Raw genomic sequence first — 16328 nt, forward strand, 5'->3', positions numbered from 1 at the left:
TCCTTTCCAATGCTCCAGCGCACCGCAGTACCATGAGACGCTCTAGGGTATCTACGAAACATGGGTTCCAAGTCTATACGAGACGCCAATAGTCCATCTGCCTCATCATTTCTCCTTCCTCAACTTCGCCATTCGCGGCGTGGATCTCTAACCTCTCTCTCTAGTGCTAACCAACTCGACAAGGGAGCTCTCTCCCAGGCTCTTGACCAGATTCATAGCACCGCGAGTCAGACCGAGACTCTCACAACCTTCAACGAATACACGTCGCCCCCAGCCTCATCCTCTGGACCAGATACCAAAGGCATTGCAAGCGAGCTCCAGGGAGGCTTGAGTGGGCTCTACAGCAGATTCAGGGCGTCGGTTGGAAATGTGAAAGATATTGTCAACCTCGCAGCTGAAGATGTGGCGGAAGAGAACGCGTCCTTGAAGAGCCCGAGAGCGGCCACATATAGTCCGAAGCCGCTTTCTAAGCATGTGTTCGAATCTGCACGGGACCCAAGCTCCTCCAACAGTACTACCCAAACCACGTCGGCCCCAGGGTCCGGGCGACAGTCCCCACTAGGCATCGTGGACACTGAAGGAGAGCATCACGAAACAAAGCAAAGCCTCAAGCCGTTTACAAAGTCTCTGGTTAGCGCCAGTACCTCGGCAAAATCGGCAACGGGAGCTCTCGCTGCACTCAAATCATCCTCCGTACCGCCGGCGCAAGTTGCGCAGCCGATTACGATCAGTCCAGCGTTAGTGGATGTCAACATTAGTACAGTGAAAGGAGTAGGCGCCAATGCAGATTCAGTCTCTGCTGCCAGAACAGCAACTCCTACCGAACCGCAAAGATTATCACGAAACTTCCGAAGACAGAGCTATTTGGCTGAACCGCTTGCTCAGGGAAGCGTGGATGCCTCTGTGTCCAACCCTTCACAAGGCCTCATATCAAGGAATTCAAGCCAAGGTGTTCCTAAGCAACAAGGAGATGAACCAGTACCCAATGACGCCAACAGCGCTTTCAAATCTCCTGATATACCCAGGGTCCTTGGGACGCGAGCTATGTCTACGGACAGCGTGCGCCGCTTTCCTGACCTCGAAGAAGGATCTGATGAGGCGGCATTTACTATGACAGGTTCGTCATCTGACCCGAAAAACACCCACATGGGTAGACCTGCTATGGTAGTCTCGAATTATGGCAATGGGCAAGATGATATGTTCAGCGTTCCTGACAGTAACAACACTAGAGGTGCAACAGTTGACGACGCTGCTAAAACAGGAGGGGGATATCAGACCATAGGTGTGGCAATGCGGAAGACCGTGGCGCCACCTCTAATCACTAGGTCTCATCCGTCTCCTCTGAGCATGTCTCGGGCCTCTTCCCATGATACCGAAAGCTTGAACAACTCTCCACTTCCGACAAGGTCACGAAAACGCCCTGCCGGATCACATGAGACACTTCCAACTCAAAGCAAAAATTCCCAACATATAGCATCAGCGGCGACTCACCGTGATTCTAGGACTATGAATGTATTTTCTCAAGTCAAGAACAAGGTCTTAAACAAAGAGTATTGGATGAAAGACGAGAACGCGAGGGACTGCTTTTATTGTGGAGACTCATTCTCAACGTTTCGGAGAAAGCATCATTGTAGTAAGTCCAACTGTTCATGTATTGTTTGGCATTCAAGTGACACGTGCACAGGGACATGCGGTCAAATATTTGATGCAAAATGCACATCTCTTCTATCTGGAGAACACTTTGGACAAGCTGGCATGCTGCGTGTATGCAAACCCTGCGAGGGCATCATCAAAGGTGATGACGACTCCTCGGAGATATCGGATGACGGCAGTCTTTCCATACGTGGTCTGAGACCTAGACATGGCTCTACAGGAGCGGGTGATGTCCTTGCCAGTCCTGTACCTACTGCAAGCCCAACCGCTACAAAGGGTTCTCGTCGAAGTCCAAATCAACCAGATCTTACGGTTCCTATGATGTCGATTCCAGCGACTCGTAAAGCAGGCGGGGACGCTGGGAACAAACCTCTTGTCCTAGAAATTGAGGCCGAGCGAACACTATTGCGGCCTTCCTCGTCTCGGTCTCTCAAATCATCTTTTGCCGTTAAGTCATTCTCGTCGGGCCACCGACGCTTCAATTCGCGGCATCAGTTCCAACGTAGCTTTAAGCCGGTCAATGAGGACAACGCTCCGTTTCACCAGAGTCCCGTGAGCGACAAAACAATCGCTGGCCGATTGCCTGCTTTTCACGATGATAATATCATCGATCCCGATCTGGCTCCATATCTGTCTGACGAAGGGTCGAGTGGTGATGAACAGGTGGGCATTATGGCTGCCTTGAATGGTGATGGGCTGTCTCGAAGTCATGACAACGAGAGGCATGCATTTTCTGGACTGCTTGCTTCCTCCAGGAAGGCACGATCAAGGGCTGGAGACAAGAGCATCAGTGGCGTCACCTTTGCTAGTAGGGATGCAGACACCCATAGCCTGAACAGCTCAAAAACAGCAAATATCTCTCGGTCCAAAAGAAGAAACCATAGCGTCGCAGGCAATCCGCATCTGCGGCCTTCGCCGAGAGGCCATCGAGGCAGCGCAGCAATAACGAATTTTGGCTTGAATATACATGAAAGCCCCAGCACCTCTAATCTCGCACAAGTAGCCTCGTCCGCAGAGTCTGTAGTAGCATCTCGAATGATACGGAGCTCGTCAATGAGAGGTGCTGCTGCACCTGCCATCGAGTTGAACAATGCAAGTCTCCGTCATGTTCGGAAATTGCTGCATCAACTGCTACAAGATTCTAATGTGCCGAATGTCGCCAGTTGGGAAAAGGCACTTGTGCCTATCCTACTGAGAGCCACGGATGACGTCAACCCAGATGTGCAAAATGGCGACGATATTGACATCCGACACTACGTGAAGCTGAAGAAGATACCTGGAGGACGACCTGGCGACACTGCTTATGTCTCAGGACTAGTTTTCACCAAAAACCTCGCCTTGAAATGTATGCCCAGGAGCATGTCCCATCCTAATATTTTGATTTTAACGTTTGCCCTCGAGTACGCCCGTCATCAACAGCATTTCATGAGCCTCGAACCAGTCATAAGACAAGAACGAGAATTTTTGCAGAACCTTGTAAATCGCATAGCTGCTTTGCGACCGCAGCTCCTACTGGTAGAACGCAACGTCTCAGGCCTCGCGCTGGAATTTCTAGAGCAGGCAAATATAGCTACAGCTTACAACGTCAAGGCGTCTGTGCTGGAGGCTGTGTCTCGATGTTGCCAGACCAGGATCATATCATCGATTGACAAGCTTGCAATCAAGCCTGCGCAAGCCGGGAAATGTGCAAGTTTCTATCTCAAAACATATGTCAATGAAGGCAGAAAGAAGACCTACATGTTTCTCTCTGGTTGTGCGAAGGAGCTTGGTTGCACGATAGTGCTTCGAGGGGACAACGATGCAACGTTAGCTAAGATGAAGCGAATCACCGAATTCATGATATACGTCGTCTACAACTTGAAATTAGAAACCTGTCTCATGAGAGACGAATTTGCATCAATCCCGGCAAACACGGAAATCGGATCTACGCCTCCAAGCAAAGACAGCCTACCCAAAGCCTTTCGACATCTTCTCTCCGACAATCCGAACGGTGAGAACAGCCGTATCGGAACCTCTTGGCAGAGACGAAAGGAAAGCAAAAGCGATACTACTGCAGATGTTTCCAATGCTGACATTCTCAACACCCAAGGTCCAGAAGGACAGCAAGCAGAGAAACCAAAGATCAATCTTCCCGACGACGATTCTGTTCCGGAAGATGTTCCGATGCCCACTTTCTATGGCGACATGGTCGAAGAACACCAAACCAAGATACTTTCCGCTTCTCCTTTCGTCAAATTCATGCAGCCGTACCTCTTGATGCGTGCCCGAGAGCAAGAACGTCGACTCGCGTATCTAAAGCGTTTGAGAGACCAAGACATCTTAGAAGAACAGAATGTCGATGAAAAGGCAAAACGCGAGAAATTCGATCTCATCAAGCCGGAGATGGTCCACGAAAGAATTCGCACAGCATCTAAGAAAGTACGCGAAGTACTACATGCTGTACATGATGCCGAGTATGACAAGGCTCTCCACAATTACCAGACTCAAAGCAAGCAGTGGGAAGCTTACATCGCAGGCAACATCAACTTATTCGATCCTTACGCACACCAGAATATTGCTGTTCTGTATAGCGTTGTCTGTACAGTCACAACTGTACCATGCTCTGGCCCTGATCTGCTGGCTTTAGGGTTTTACAACGAACATGAAACCGATGCCGATTTTGAAGCAGACTGTACTCTTGGTCAGTACGTGGAAGACTTGTGTCTTGGAGCCAATACTATCTGTACCGCAAATGGCTGCGAAAGGAAAATGTTCGAGCATCATCGACAATATGTCCACGGAGAAGCTCAGCTCAGTGTTTTTGTTGAACGATATCCCTGCAAGCTTCGAGGATTGCAAGATACTATCTTGATGTGGAGTCTTTGTCGGATATGTGGTAAAGAAACGCAAGTGATGCCAATGTCCGATAGCACTTGGAAGTATTCCTTTGGAAAATATCTGGAACTCTCATTTTGGAGCAGCGAGCTGCACGCTCGAGCTGATGTCTGTCCTCATGATCTTCATCGGGATCATCTTAGATACTTCGGCTTCCAAGATGTGGCGCTTCGAGTACACTACGACCCAATCACGCTACTTGAAATCATCGTACCACGAGCCAGGATAACGTGGAAGGTTGACAACGATCTTCGATTCAAGAATGAGCTTTTCACCAAGATTGAAGAACGCCTTGGCAAATTCATGCTATCAGTCAAAGCCCGGATCAAAAGCATCAACACCGAAAGCGTTGTGCCCGAAAAATCCGAAAGCTGCAACCAAGAAGTCGAAAAACTTGCAAAACGTGCATCCGATGAGCATCATGCCCTCGTTCAGAAGCTCAGAGAGAAGTATATGAATTCGAAGCATTACGAGATCATTCCCCTAAACCGAGCAATCCGAGCCACGCAAGAAAAAGTAGCTGAGTGGGACAATGCCTTTGCAGACTTTGATCGCAATTTCTTCCCTTCTGAGAAAGATATTCGACGATTGGCGACTCTCCAACTCAAAAAGATATTCTTAGACCGTGATGAATCGGTCACATCATTGGCTTCTACAGATGACAGCGCAACTATCTCTGTGTCGGAAGAGGCGATGAATGAGAAGACTTCCATGGATGACACTCCAGCATTGCCTCCACAAACCCGGAGAATGTCTCCAGAAAAGGCACACGATATGCTTGCTGCTGTTGTTGAGAAACATGTATTGATAAATAGCCAGCCTGACCAGCATCAAAGCGCCCCCAACACTGCTGTGCCCAAATTCGAAGCCGACTCGGCGCCTCGTTCTGTTCAACGGGGTTTGGAGAGAGATGATTTACGGCATCTGGACTTAGCAACGTCTACAGACCTCCCAGATAGGCTTGAGATTGGACAAAAATCGACTGTCGTCGACGCGAAGTTAACGGCACCACCTGAGACGGAAGACAAGGCCCCCCAACTATCGGTTGAGCCGCATCCTAGCGTAGACATCAATGAGCCCGGCCATGGGGACGGCCTCAAAGCAACCAATGTAGGAGTTTCTGAACAACCGAAGTTGTTAGACCATAGTCAGACATCTGGTATTCCGCGACCTATCGAGTCTACTCACGGCGCCATAAGATCAAACGTCTCTCCGACGCTTTCTCGCGCTCAGTCGCAGCCTGCCCATTTCCGCCATGAGCAGTCAAACAGCAGTCAGTCTTCATCGGCCATGCTTCCGTCTTTAAGCGCCGATAGTCAGTCTACCAAATCCAGCGACGTCTACGTACCACCAGCTGCAGGCGTCAGCAAACACGTCGATAAAAAGCTCTCAGATCGATTTGGCCTCAATGCTTTGAAGCCTAGTGGAGTGACTGCGCATTCCATGATTCCACGATCAATCGCCAATAGGAGGAAAGAATCAAAAGTTTCCAATCTCGCAAAACATTTTGAGCAGTTAAGCCGCGAATTTGAGAAAGAGCGTATCCGAGAGCGACGACAACGCGCCGCCAAAAGTCGACAAGCGAGAGCCTACCCTATGGCTGCTTCGAAGCCCATCGTCCAAATCTATCGTAATGTACATGAAGCTGTCGAAGAGCGAGAGCCATCAGACGAGGACCTTCCGTCTTCAGATCCATCTCATACTGAGCAGGAAGGGCCGTCGAACACTATAAATCACATGGCGGAAAGTACGGACTCGCAGACGCCGGGCGAGGGTTTCCATGCGGAAGAAACCACAGCAGAGAACACCGAACTTGAGGATAGCAACAACCTTGAAAGCCACGTCGGATCTGACGTTGAGGGCGAAGAGCCTCGAAGCGATGAAGAGCATTCCATTCTAGATGATATTCAAACTCCTGGAGCAGCTGATGAGCATCACGCATTGTCACCTGAAGAAGCTCAGCTCGACATCAAGCTCGATCTACCGAAGCATGAGAAAAGTTCGCTGATGAAGATGCTGACAAACTTCTGGGCTGAGAGATCCGCAAGTGGTTGGCAGCCCCTGGAGTACCCTCTGAACGCGACAGATCACATCTTCGCAGACTCTGACATCATTGTGCGGGAGGATGAGCCCAGCTCTTTGATCGCCTTTGCTCTAGGGTCGGAAGACTATCAAGCAAAGCTACGGAGCATAACAGAAATCACTGAGTCCCAGAACGACCAGCATGGCAAACGCCAGCCGCAAGATTCGGTCTCGAACATCGATGACCAAGTTGAAGTTGAGCGTTCCCTTTTGAGAGCTACAGGCACACATCTCAAATACCAATTTGCGGAAGGCTCAGCGAAGATGCTTTGCAAAGTGTTCTATGCGGAACAGTTTGATGCTCTCCGTAGAAAGTGTGGAGTCTCTGAGCGTATTGTGGAGTCGCTCTCACGCTGTATGAAATGGGATAGCAAAGGCGGTAAAACCAAATCTGTCTTCCTCAAGACCCTGGATGACCGCTTCGTTCTCAAGTCTCTCTCGCCGATCGAGACCCAAGCCTTCCTCCGCTTTGCACCTGCCTACTTCCGCATCATGTCTGAATCCCTTTTCCACGAGCTTCCCTCAGTCATTGCAAAGATGTTGGGATTCTACCAGATCATCATCAAAAACCCCATCACAGGCATCGAGTTCAATTGGTTCCTCCTCGTCATGGAGAACCTCTTCTACGACCGCTCACCCACACGCATCTTCGATCTCAAAGGCTCCATGCGCAACCGCCGCATCCAATCCACAGGCGAGCAAAACGAAGTCCTCCTGGACGAGAACATGGTCGAGTTCATCTACGAATCTCCCCTCTTCTCGCGCGAACACTCTAAAAAGCTCCTCCGAGCAAGCGTCTGGAACGACACCCTCTTCCTCTCACGTCAAAACGTTATGGACTACTCACTCATGATCGCTGTCGACGAGAACCGCAAAGAGCTCGTTGTCGGCATCATTGACTGTATCCGCACTTACACCTGGGATAAAAAGTTGGAAAGTTGGATCAAGGATCGTGGCAAAAATCGGCCGACCGTCACGAGTCCGAAGGAGTATAAGAGTAGATTCAGGGAGGCGATGGGAAGATATGTGTTGCAGGCGCCGAATTGCTGGCATCAATTCAAGGCGCAGCAGGTGGATACGAGGGCGCTGAGGGCGGATGATCCGGGGGATGATAGGGAGGTCCAGGTTGTGGGGCTCTGATGAATATTTCGTGTATGAGTAGCGTTTGGCGTTGCATTTGTGATGGTTGGATGGGAAAGTGCATGAAGGACAAAAGCATCCTCCTAGGCGGTCTCGTCTGATTGGGCCCTTGTTGTATTAGAAAGCGTAACGTGTAACGATCTCAAGAAGCTGTCTACTATGCTCCAATCTCATCGCTTCTGAATGTCGCGGACCTACCAAAAAAGACACATTTACTTCGTTTCCTAGACCCATCCATCGTGACCTCTTAGACCTCCAAATCCACCTCCTCAACCATTCCTGCCACCGCATCCCCTTCCCCTTCCTCGCCCTCCTCCTGCATGTCCCAGCCCCTCTTCACCGCCCCCGCGATCCCAGTCAACAGTTCCTCCAGCTCCTTCTTCTTCCTCTCCTTCATCACCTCCTCTTTCCTACTTCCAAGATCCTCCCTTTCCTTCTCCAACCGCTTCAACTCTTTCTTCAACCTCCTGTCCTCTTTCGCCGCCGCCCTCACACGGGATTGTAGAGACGTGTTGGTGTTCAGGGTAGTCGTCAACTGCAGGAGACGGGAAGCGAGTTCTTTGGCGTAGAGGTCTGTTGTTTGTTTCGTGCGTTTTAGTTCGGATTGGTTGGTGGATGGGTCGTCGGAGTGGGCTTGTTCGGCGAGGGCGGAGCTGGATTTGGAGAGGAGTTCGGAGCAGAGTTGGGAGAGGACGTCGACGGCGTTGATTGTGTTAACTGTGGTGTGGGGTTGAGAGGTAGACAATGGGTCGTCTTCGGCGTCGGAGGTGGGCGAGGGAGGAGCGTAGATGGTTATAGGAATGGAGTCTTTGGGAGGTGCGCGAGCTTTGGGCGCGGTGGCAGAGGCGGCCTTTGCTTTTGGTTTGCGAGATGCCGGGACTTTTGTTGTTCTGGTGTTCAGTGAGGGAGATTGAGCGGCGTCGGCTTTGCGTGGTCGCCCTCGTCGCTTCTTTTCGGGCATGATAGGGGCTGGGACTTCTTCCTCTTCTTCAGGTGTATCTCTTCGAGCTTCTTCGTCTGGTTCATCGATGGCATGTTCGGAGATTGGTTTGGCTTTAGGTCTCCCACGTCTAGCTTTGTGCTTGTCCTTGAGTGCAGGTTCTGAGAATTGGATTTCTGCCTCTTCTTCGGGTACATGCCCCAAATTCCCGGCGAGTGGCTTTTCAATGACCTCTTCCGGTCGTTCTTTAGCTCTAGGTCGTCCACGTCTAGCTGTGGGCTTGCTGTTTAGTTCGTTTCTTGTGGCCAATTGACCTCTTGCGGCTGCCTTGCTGGCTGTCCTATCTGGTGTAGCGAGGTCCATGGGCTTTTTCTTGGGTTTCTGCTGCCCAATCGATTTCCGCTTCTTCCTCTTCGGCTTCTGTGTCTGCGGTTCTGCTTCTTCTGCAGTAGCCTCCGGTTCCTCAGCCACATGGCCCACTGTGTCCGCTTCGACCTCAGCAGATTCTCCCATCCTCTGACTTGCCTCTGGTGCACCTTCTGCAGTGCTTGTCTCTTCTCGGGCCTTAAGCTTCCTGTTAGGTTTGGTTGTGCCTACTTTGGCGCGCTTCTTTGGCTGTTGACCAACGGTCACCCGCTTCCTCTTTTTGGGCTTCTCTTTTCGAAGCTCTGCAACTTCTGAACCATCATCTTGCTCCTCATTCACATTTTCCAAAAGGCTTGCTTGGGCTTCAGCAGGTGTCTCCATAATCTGAACTGCATTGAGTGCATCTTCTGCAGATATGATCTCTTCTTGGGGCTTCGGAGCCTTTGGCGCCCGCTTGCTCTGAGTGGAGCTTGCTTTGACACGTTTATTTGGCAGCTCTTCCACAGGAAACCGCTTTCTCTTCTTGGGCTTCTGTGCGATTTCCTGTTGGGGCTTCTCTGCGCTTGGCGTGAGATTGTCAATTCCAGAATCCAATGCTCCGGTGACTTCAGGCAAGTGCGCTGGCTCGCCTCCATCCAACGACACCGCATCAGTGGCGAGTCCCCTGCGTGCTTCTTTTGCCAAAGATCCATCGAGGTCTGTCACTTCTGCGAGGTCTGGCTTGGGTGTTTTCTTCCGAGATTGGCGAGCTGGCTTGAGCGGACTTCGTGCCTTGGCAGCTTTCGCTCGGCTCGTCGCTTGCTGTCCGATTGACTTCCTCTTCTTCCGCTTCTTGACCCCAGTACTAGGCGCAGCACTTGGGTCAGCATCTCTTGTCCCTAGTCCATCGCCTTGGACCTCTGGCGCATTCGAAAGTACAGCATCTCCCTGTTCCTTCTGGGCCTTGCTGGTTTTCCTCTTCTTCGTAGTAACACCCTCTTTATCGGCCTGCGTGACACGAGACGTAGATGAATCCTCAATGATATCGGAAACAGCCCTCTTCGCTGGCCTACCGCGCTTTTTCGTGAATCCAGTGGCCGGTGTCTTCCGTGATGATTGCTGGAGCTGTGTTGTTTCTGGTTTAGGTGTCCGTCTTGAGGATCGCTGCGGAGGGAGCTCTGGCTGTGGAGTCTTACGAGACCTGCCTGATTTGATAGGTTGGAGGGGCTCAGTTGTCGCGTTCTCTTGACCTGGCAGCACGAGGTCGAAGCCAATGTTCTTGACTTGGCGAGTGCTTGTAGCGAGTCAGTATAGAAGCATGCAAGGAAAGACTATGGAATTTACCCTGCACCTCGCTGGCGCATCAATTGACGCTCTCCTCGATCTTCTGTCGCAAGTTAGTAGAAGCTGCTGGTCTTGAGAGTGGATCCACTCACTTGGGCCCATCTCTACAGCGGCAAGGTGCATTTGAGTCGGTGGTGACGAACGGTGAAGGTAAGGTAGCTGCGAGGACGCGTTTGTGTTCTTCGGAGCTAGGTCTTGGCAAAGGCGGGTAGCTTTTATACCTCAGCCAATGCTAAGAAAAATACCATTAGCGTACTTACAAGGTGGCTAAGCCAAATTTGTATGGTAGCCACACCAAAATAAGGCGCGACGATGCTGACACCTTACTGTCGCTGCCGCTGTCGCCGGAGACCTCTCAGCTGTACCCGCTGACATTGCTATCGGTCAGGGCGGGATTTGTATGGGAGGTATAGCGGAGTTTACGTTACAATGAGAGACCTCGCTGCCGCCTCCCATGGGGCGGAGAACGATTTAGCAAGGCTGGGCGGGATTTGAGTGGGAAGACGTCGTCATCGTTACGGTATCTCGGGGCTATCAGAGTGGAATCTAATGAGAAGACCGTCGCTGTCGTCCTAATATTTCTAGCATCTCGAGACGAAATCTACCTCGCCGTCGCTTTATGGGGGTTTTATTGGGGGTTTAGCTAGCTATCTAGCCCTCATCCTCGCTATCTACTGAGACCTTTGCAGGGTTAGTAGGCGTCTGCAATTTGGACACGTTATAGCCGGCATTGATGAGATCCTTCAAGGCCAATTGAACTCTCTACTGACGAATTAGCCCGGTGGTCTTTCTGAGCATGGTAACCTATGAAGTTATCCACAAACGGCCACAGTTGGGCGAATTCCTCAGCCGTCCATCGGATCTCCTCTCTTACATCAAATAGGGTCTGACGAATTGCCTCAATATTCGGCGGCAAGGCCATAATTGTTGATCTCAAACGGGAGACGGCTACTTCATCAGCACGCGTCTTCCTTCGCTTGGTCCCCTTGCGAGACTCTTTCTAATCTATCGACGCGTCTAAGAAGATCTCGGCCTTACGTTTCAAGGAGGAAGAGGAGGGAAGGGTAATAAATTTCGGTAACGATGATCTAGACGCGTCAGAATACGTGGCCTTACTCCATTCGCCGGGGTAGAAAGTCGTCATCTGAAAACTCCGCCTTCGGGCTGCGGTCTCGATTAATATCCTTCGAGTTGCTATCGTACTAATTTAACACGTTCTGAGTATCCTCGAAGCCCTTATACTGAGAAGGCTGACGAATACGGAGGGGAGACGATATTGAGGCTATATAAGAGGGGGTTACGCGAAGATTTAATGAAGCGGAGTTTAGAAGGTATAGAAGGGCGATAGCGAGGTATAAGGAGGATGTAGTAGGAAGGCAGGATCCGCCCCCTACTTTCTATGGGAATCTCTTACTAATCAGGGGAATGTGGCTGTACCGGCCTAATGACTCTCCGGTATCGTACACTAGCGTTGGCTGAGGTTTAAAAGGAACCCAAAGGCGGAATGGAACCCGCTTCTGCTTCTATTCTTCCTAGTCAATAAAACGTTGAACGAACACATATGCCAGAGGGTTTTTGCGAGGTCTGGTGGCTCGATAGAGATTCAAGAAAGGGTCCGGCACCAAGTCAAAAGCGAAAGGAAGCTAAGAATAGCGGGAGTACCTAAGGTGACGGTCAGGACTCAGAACAGTAGCGGGAGTAAAGGTCAGAATACGGATGTCAGATGAATACCTCTACAGATATTGTATAATTATTTACAACAAAAGGTAAAAAAGGACAGCCGATCGCCCACAGCCCCAATCTACTTGCATAGTCCAACGCCGCAGACGCGAAGACACTAGTACCGTTCGCCATGCCCCTAATAGTGCCAATCCTACCTCTTAGTCTGATCTCGAGAGACCATCGACGCTCACTCTCGCGACGGACTTTCGAGTCCCAACCAGATCATCCCAGCGAAACAGGTGTCATACTGAGGTATGGCCGCCGAGCAGCTTCAGAATGTGTAAATATACGAAGCATTTCAAGAGCTCCGGGAAAACAAGTCATGCCATTCCGAAGCTCTGCCCTTGGAGATGATCAAAATTATACAGAAACAGAAGAAAACAACCGGGGGATCATGTCACCCTGATGGCTCAGGGACTGCGAAACGGGTTTCTGAGCTTTACGCAACTTGGCGAGATAAAGGACCAGATGAGGCAATGCTGTCTTTGGAGGAGTCTGCAAGCATCATTGGTGACCTTATCAATCCTTGGTCACAAACAGCAACCATCCTTGATGCGTTGGACGAATGCTCGCAACCTTATCCACCTTTACGATCCCTTCAACAAATCATTCAACTTCTGCGGGACGAATAAGACTGTTCGTCTCTAGCCAAACCAATGTGGATGTTTCAAACGTACTGACTGATGTTTCACGGGTCAAACATACAAGTCCAAGACACTTCTTCAGACCCGTATGGATGTGTTTGGAAAGAGCTGAAGGAGAGTTAAAGACGAGCTTCGAAAGGCAGAGAGCCGAAGCCCGAAGATAGGATCATCGAAACAATAAGTACTCGTGCACAGGGCATGTGAGCAATTTCCCCACTAGATCTACAGCTGAGATGTCGACGAGTTCTTGCCGCCAGCTTTAAATGGGCCGAGCTTCAACTGGCCATCTTCCTAGATGGGAATTCTCCATTTCGCCTTCCTGAAGACGTCGAGACGCGACTCGATCAGCTGGATGCCGAAACTGGCTTACCTGATCTGGTGTCCGTCTACAAGGAGATATACGAAAAAGAACACTCGTGTGGCCTTCGAAGACTGCGAATACGCAAGAGATGCTTACAAGTTTGTGCCCTGCTCTCGAAGACCCCTCTATGCCCATGAACTTGCGGAAGCGGTCTCTCTCAAACCCGACGGTAGCTCGAACAGGCTTGCGTGCTGCGAATATGTAGCAATTTCCTTGTCATGGACCGCTGGACTCAAGTTCGTATCGCGCACCTGTCTCTTGTAGGATTCCTGAACATGTTCTCGGATAGCCTTACACAGGCACAGGCAGTAGAGACCTGTCTTTCCTGCTTCCAGCCGGACGCAAGGTTGGTGGCAAGCAAAATTTACGACGGAAAGTGGGATGCGTACTTCTTCTCTGACTACGCCGGTAAATATTGGCTAGCTCACTGTCGGTCAATATTTGAAGTTGAGAGACAACACGGCCTTCAAGGGGAGCTTTTTGCCCAATTTTTCTCTGACGCGCAGTCGAAGCCTATCTTCATTGCATAGATGGGATTTTATCGTGGCGAGGATAAAGTCTACCAGAGACGTACCGATAGTGAAACTGTAGCTTCCGCACCGCTCGGTCCGTCCTTCTCCAGGCTCGCGAAGCTCTTAAGAATCGCGTACCAGTCTTGGCTGGAACTAAATTTACGGCGCTGCATCACGCGGTGGAGTGGAACAGTATTCTCATGGTTTCACTACTTGTTGAGAGCGGTGCCGATGTAATGCGGTCAGTCAGGACGTAGGAACGCATTTTTCATCGGGCAGTGCGTCTCGGGTAAGACGAATTTGCAAGTGTTGTTGCCGAGCATGGTAGCGATATTCACAAAAGGGATATCGCTGGACGGACAGCAAGCTATTCGGGTTGGGAAGCCTTGGCTTCTTCAATGCGATCAGCCGGAATGCAGAATCTAGGTGATCGCGTTCGTTTGGTGGCTAATGTTTGGCAATTGCTCAAGAGCCTCACGTCGGTCCGTTTCCCTTTCTAGTATCATTTGATATCTTCTCGCAGCTCAAGGTTGTATAGCTCTATATTCCTAATATAAGCGATGTACGAAAGTCTTTTGTTCTTATGGAGCAGACAAATGAAGGTGGCTATTTTCTGCCAAGGCGCAAGCTTTTGTCATCGCATCATTTCGCATCTCACGTGATTGGGTTAGGTTTAGGATTATGGTGAACTGTAACCCACAACTGGACTTTTCCGTCGTCATCATCGAGATCGTTCCACCTTTTCCGTCAGAGAACATCCCATACAACTTTCACTCCATACGCCATTTCCCCGCGTCATCAAGGTATCCCATAAATCAGCAACAAATCCAACACCATGGCCTCATTCCTCACAACATTGCTCGCCTGCCCGCTAGCATTGCTATCCATCTACGCCGGCCAGAAATCGTATCACGCAATCATGAATCTGCACAGTGACCAAGATCGCGCCGAAAAGGCCGCAGAGCACTCCAACAAAGCGGCGCGCGAGCTGTGGCGCATAAGGCTCACCCAGGCAGGCGGGGCTGCTACGGTACGTTCGTACGATCAATCCGAGGTCAATTGTTTTGCAAGTGGTACATTCATCGGTCTCCCCCAACATTCTCGCCTGAGGAAGTCTCCCATTGTAATTTTCGACTTGGGTGAATTGTTCTCGTGGTATGCTCCTTGTTCGACGTTATCGCCCTATTGCGTTACTATGCGCAAATATGTACTTTCATGCGGGAGATCTGATCTCTTGTGCAGGTACTCTTGTCGCTCGTTAGCACCCTCGCACTTGTCTTTCTGAGTGCCGCCCCAGAATTGTTGGCGTCGGTCAATGTAGCAGCTGAGATTTCTGCGTCCTTGTATATTTCTGGGTACTGGAGGGCTAAAGCTCAAGTGCCCTTTATGACCGAGTACAACGAGGCTATCAGGAGGAGTAATGACTTGAGGAGGTTGTTGATCGCTTTGAGTGCTGGGTGGGCTTTTACTGGAGCCGTGGGATATCTGGCAACTTGAATTGCTCCTATTGCGAGGAGAGTCCTGGAAATGAATCAAAGATTTGAGGGTTGGTCATTATTTTGAGAGACATGACAATAAGGTCCGATTAAAAGGCTGTGCTCTTTTCACTGTAAACAATGTGCTAGAAGGTATATATAGTCATCTGAAAGGCAGATGGTCAATCCCGAAACACGTCATGTGAATGAGAAGGCGGATGACCTCCCTCTAGGTCGACAAGTGGCAACTGTCTCTGCCAATGCTGAAATCTTAACGCAACAGTCTACGTCGATCTCGGCAACTGTCCATGATATAGCCGACTATACGAGGGGAACCGCCAGGTTGGTTGATAGCTTAGCTTCGATTATGAGCAGCATGGCTTTCAGGTCATCTCGATCCAACACAAAAGCAAGATGAGACATGTAGAGAGGGACACCCAGATACCGGTCAGTGGTTCCTTCAAAGCCGAAAGTTCCGAGTATGGCTTGAAGGGCCAGCTCAGCAGACACCACGTCTTGAACATCATTGGCATGTCGGGTGCTGGGAAGACTCCCCTCATATCCAGCGCAATTAGAGCTGCCCAGTCGATGGGAAGAGACCACCCTCAAATCGCCGCCACTTACTTTTCTTGTTCTTTTAACGAAGCCGCTTCCCAGGATCCCGCCCATATGGTTGGCTCGTTCATATCCCAGGTCCCAACTGTATGTCCGAACATGCTGGAAGGGTTGGAGGTGGGGTTTGGGAGAAGAGAGCGACCTACCCTTCAAGATCTGGAACAACGACTCACGTCCCAAACTGCGCGCTCCCCATTGAAGATACTTCTCCTTATAGACGCTGTCAACGAGTGCAAGAAAATCGAGCCAATGATCGATACCTTGCTCAGACTTGCCGAGTCTGCGTCTGACATCCGTGTGCTTTTCACAAGAACTGAGGAAGATCCTCTTATAACGACATTGATTGACCTTGAGCCCCCGAAAGCAACGGCCCTTGAGATGTCAGCATTGAGTGCAGATATCGATCTCTTCATCGAAGCCAACATTAAAGAGAAAAGGATCTGCAACGATTGCCTCCAGAAATGAGAGAAGAGATCGACGTTACGTTAAACATGAAAGCCGATGGCATGTAAGTAAATACAAATACTCCTACACACTGTGTATTACGTGACAGTGGATCGGTCGGACCGTCTTTCGGATAACCACGATCTTTTCAGATGGTGTCAAGGCTTGATCACCTAC

General features: G+C 50.3%; 3 protein-coding genes across 3 annotated transcripts; 2 read left to right on the forward strand and 1 right to left on the reverse strand.

The window, feature by feature from the left end:
- Positions 1-60: 60 nt before the first annotated feature.
- HO133_008404 (uncharacterized protein) lies at positions 61-7749 on the forward strand (the record flags this gene model as incomplete). The annotated part of the gene is made up of 2 exons (XM_037299270.1): positions 61-1633; positions 1685-7749. 2 exons carry the CDS (start codon positions 61-63, stop codon positions 7747-7749), a joined length of 7638 nt encoding a protein of 2545 aa, XP_037155271.1.
- Positions 7750-7996: 247 nt separating this feature from the next.
- HO133_008405 (uncharacterized protein) lies at positions 7997-10501 on the reverse strand (the record flags this gene model as incomplete). The annotated part of the gene is made up of 3 exons (XM_037299271.1): positions 7997-10328; positions 10379-10421; positions 10471-10501. 3 exons carry the CDS (start codon positions 10499-10501, stop codon positions 7997-7999), a joined length of 2406 nt encoding a protein of 801 aa, XP_037155272.1.
- Positions 10502-14452: 3951 nt separating this feature from the next.
- On the forward strand, positions 14453-16172 carry HO133_008406 (uncharacterized protein; the record flags this gene model as incomplete). Its single annotated transcript, XM_037299272.1, is given in 4 exon segments — positions 14453-14647; positions 14860-15074; positions 15267-15434; positions 15452-16172. The coding sequence occupies 4 exon segments, from the start codon at positions 14453-14455 to the stop codon at positions 16170-16172; spliced, it is 1299 nt and encodes a 432-aa protein (XP_037155273.1).
- Positions 16173-16328: the final 156 nt, after the last annotated feature.

The sequence above is a fragment of the Letharia lupina genome (assembly GCF_014066315.1).
Source record: "Letharia lupina isolate WasteWater1 chromosome Unknown contig_5, whole genome shotgun sequence".
NCBI lineage: Eukaryota > Fungi > Ascomycota > Lecanoromycetes > Lecanorales > Parmeliaceae > Letharia > Letharia lupina.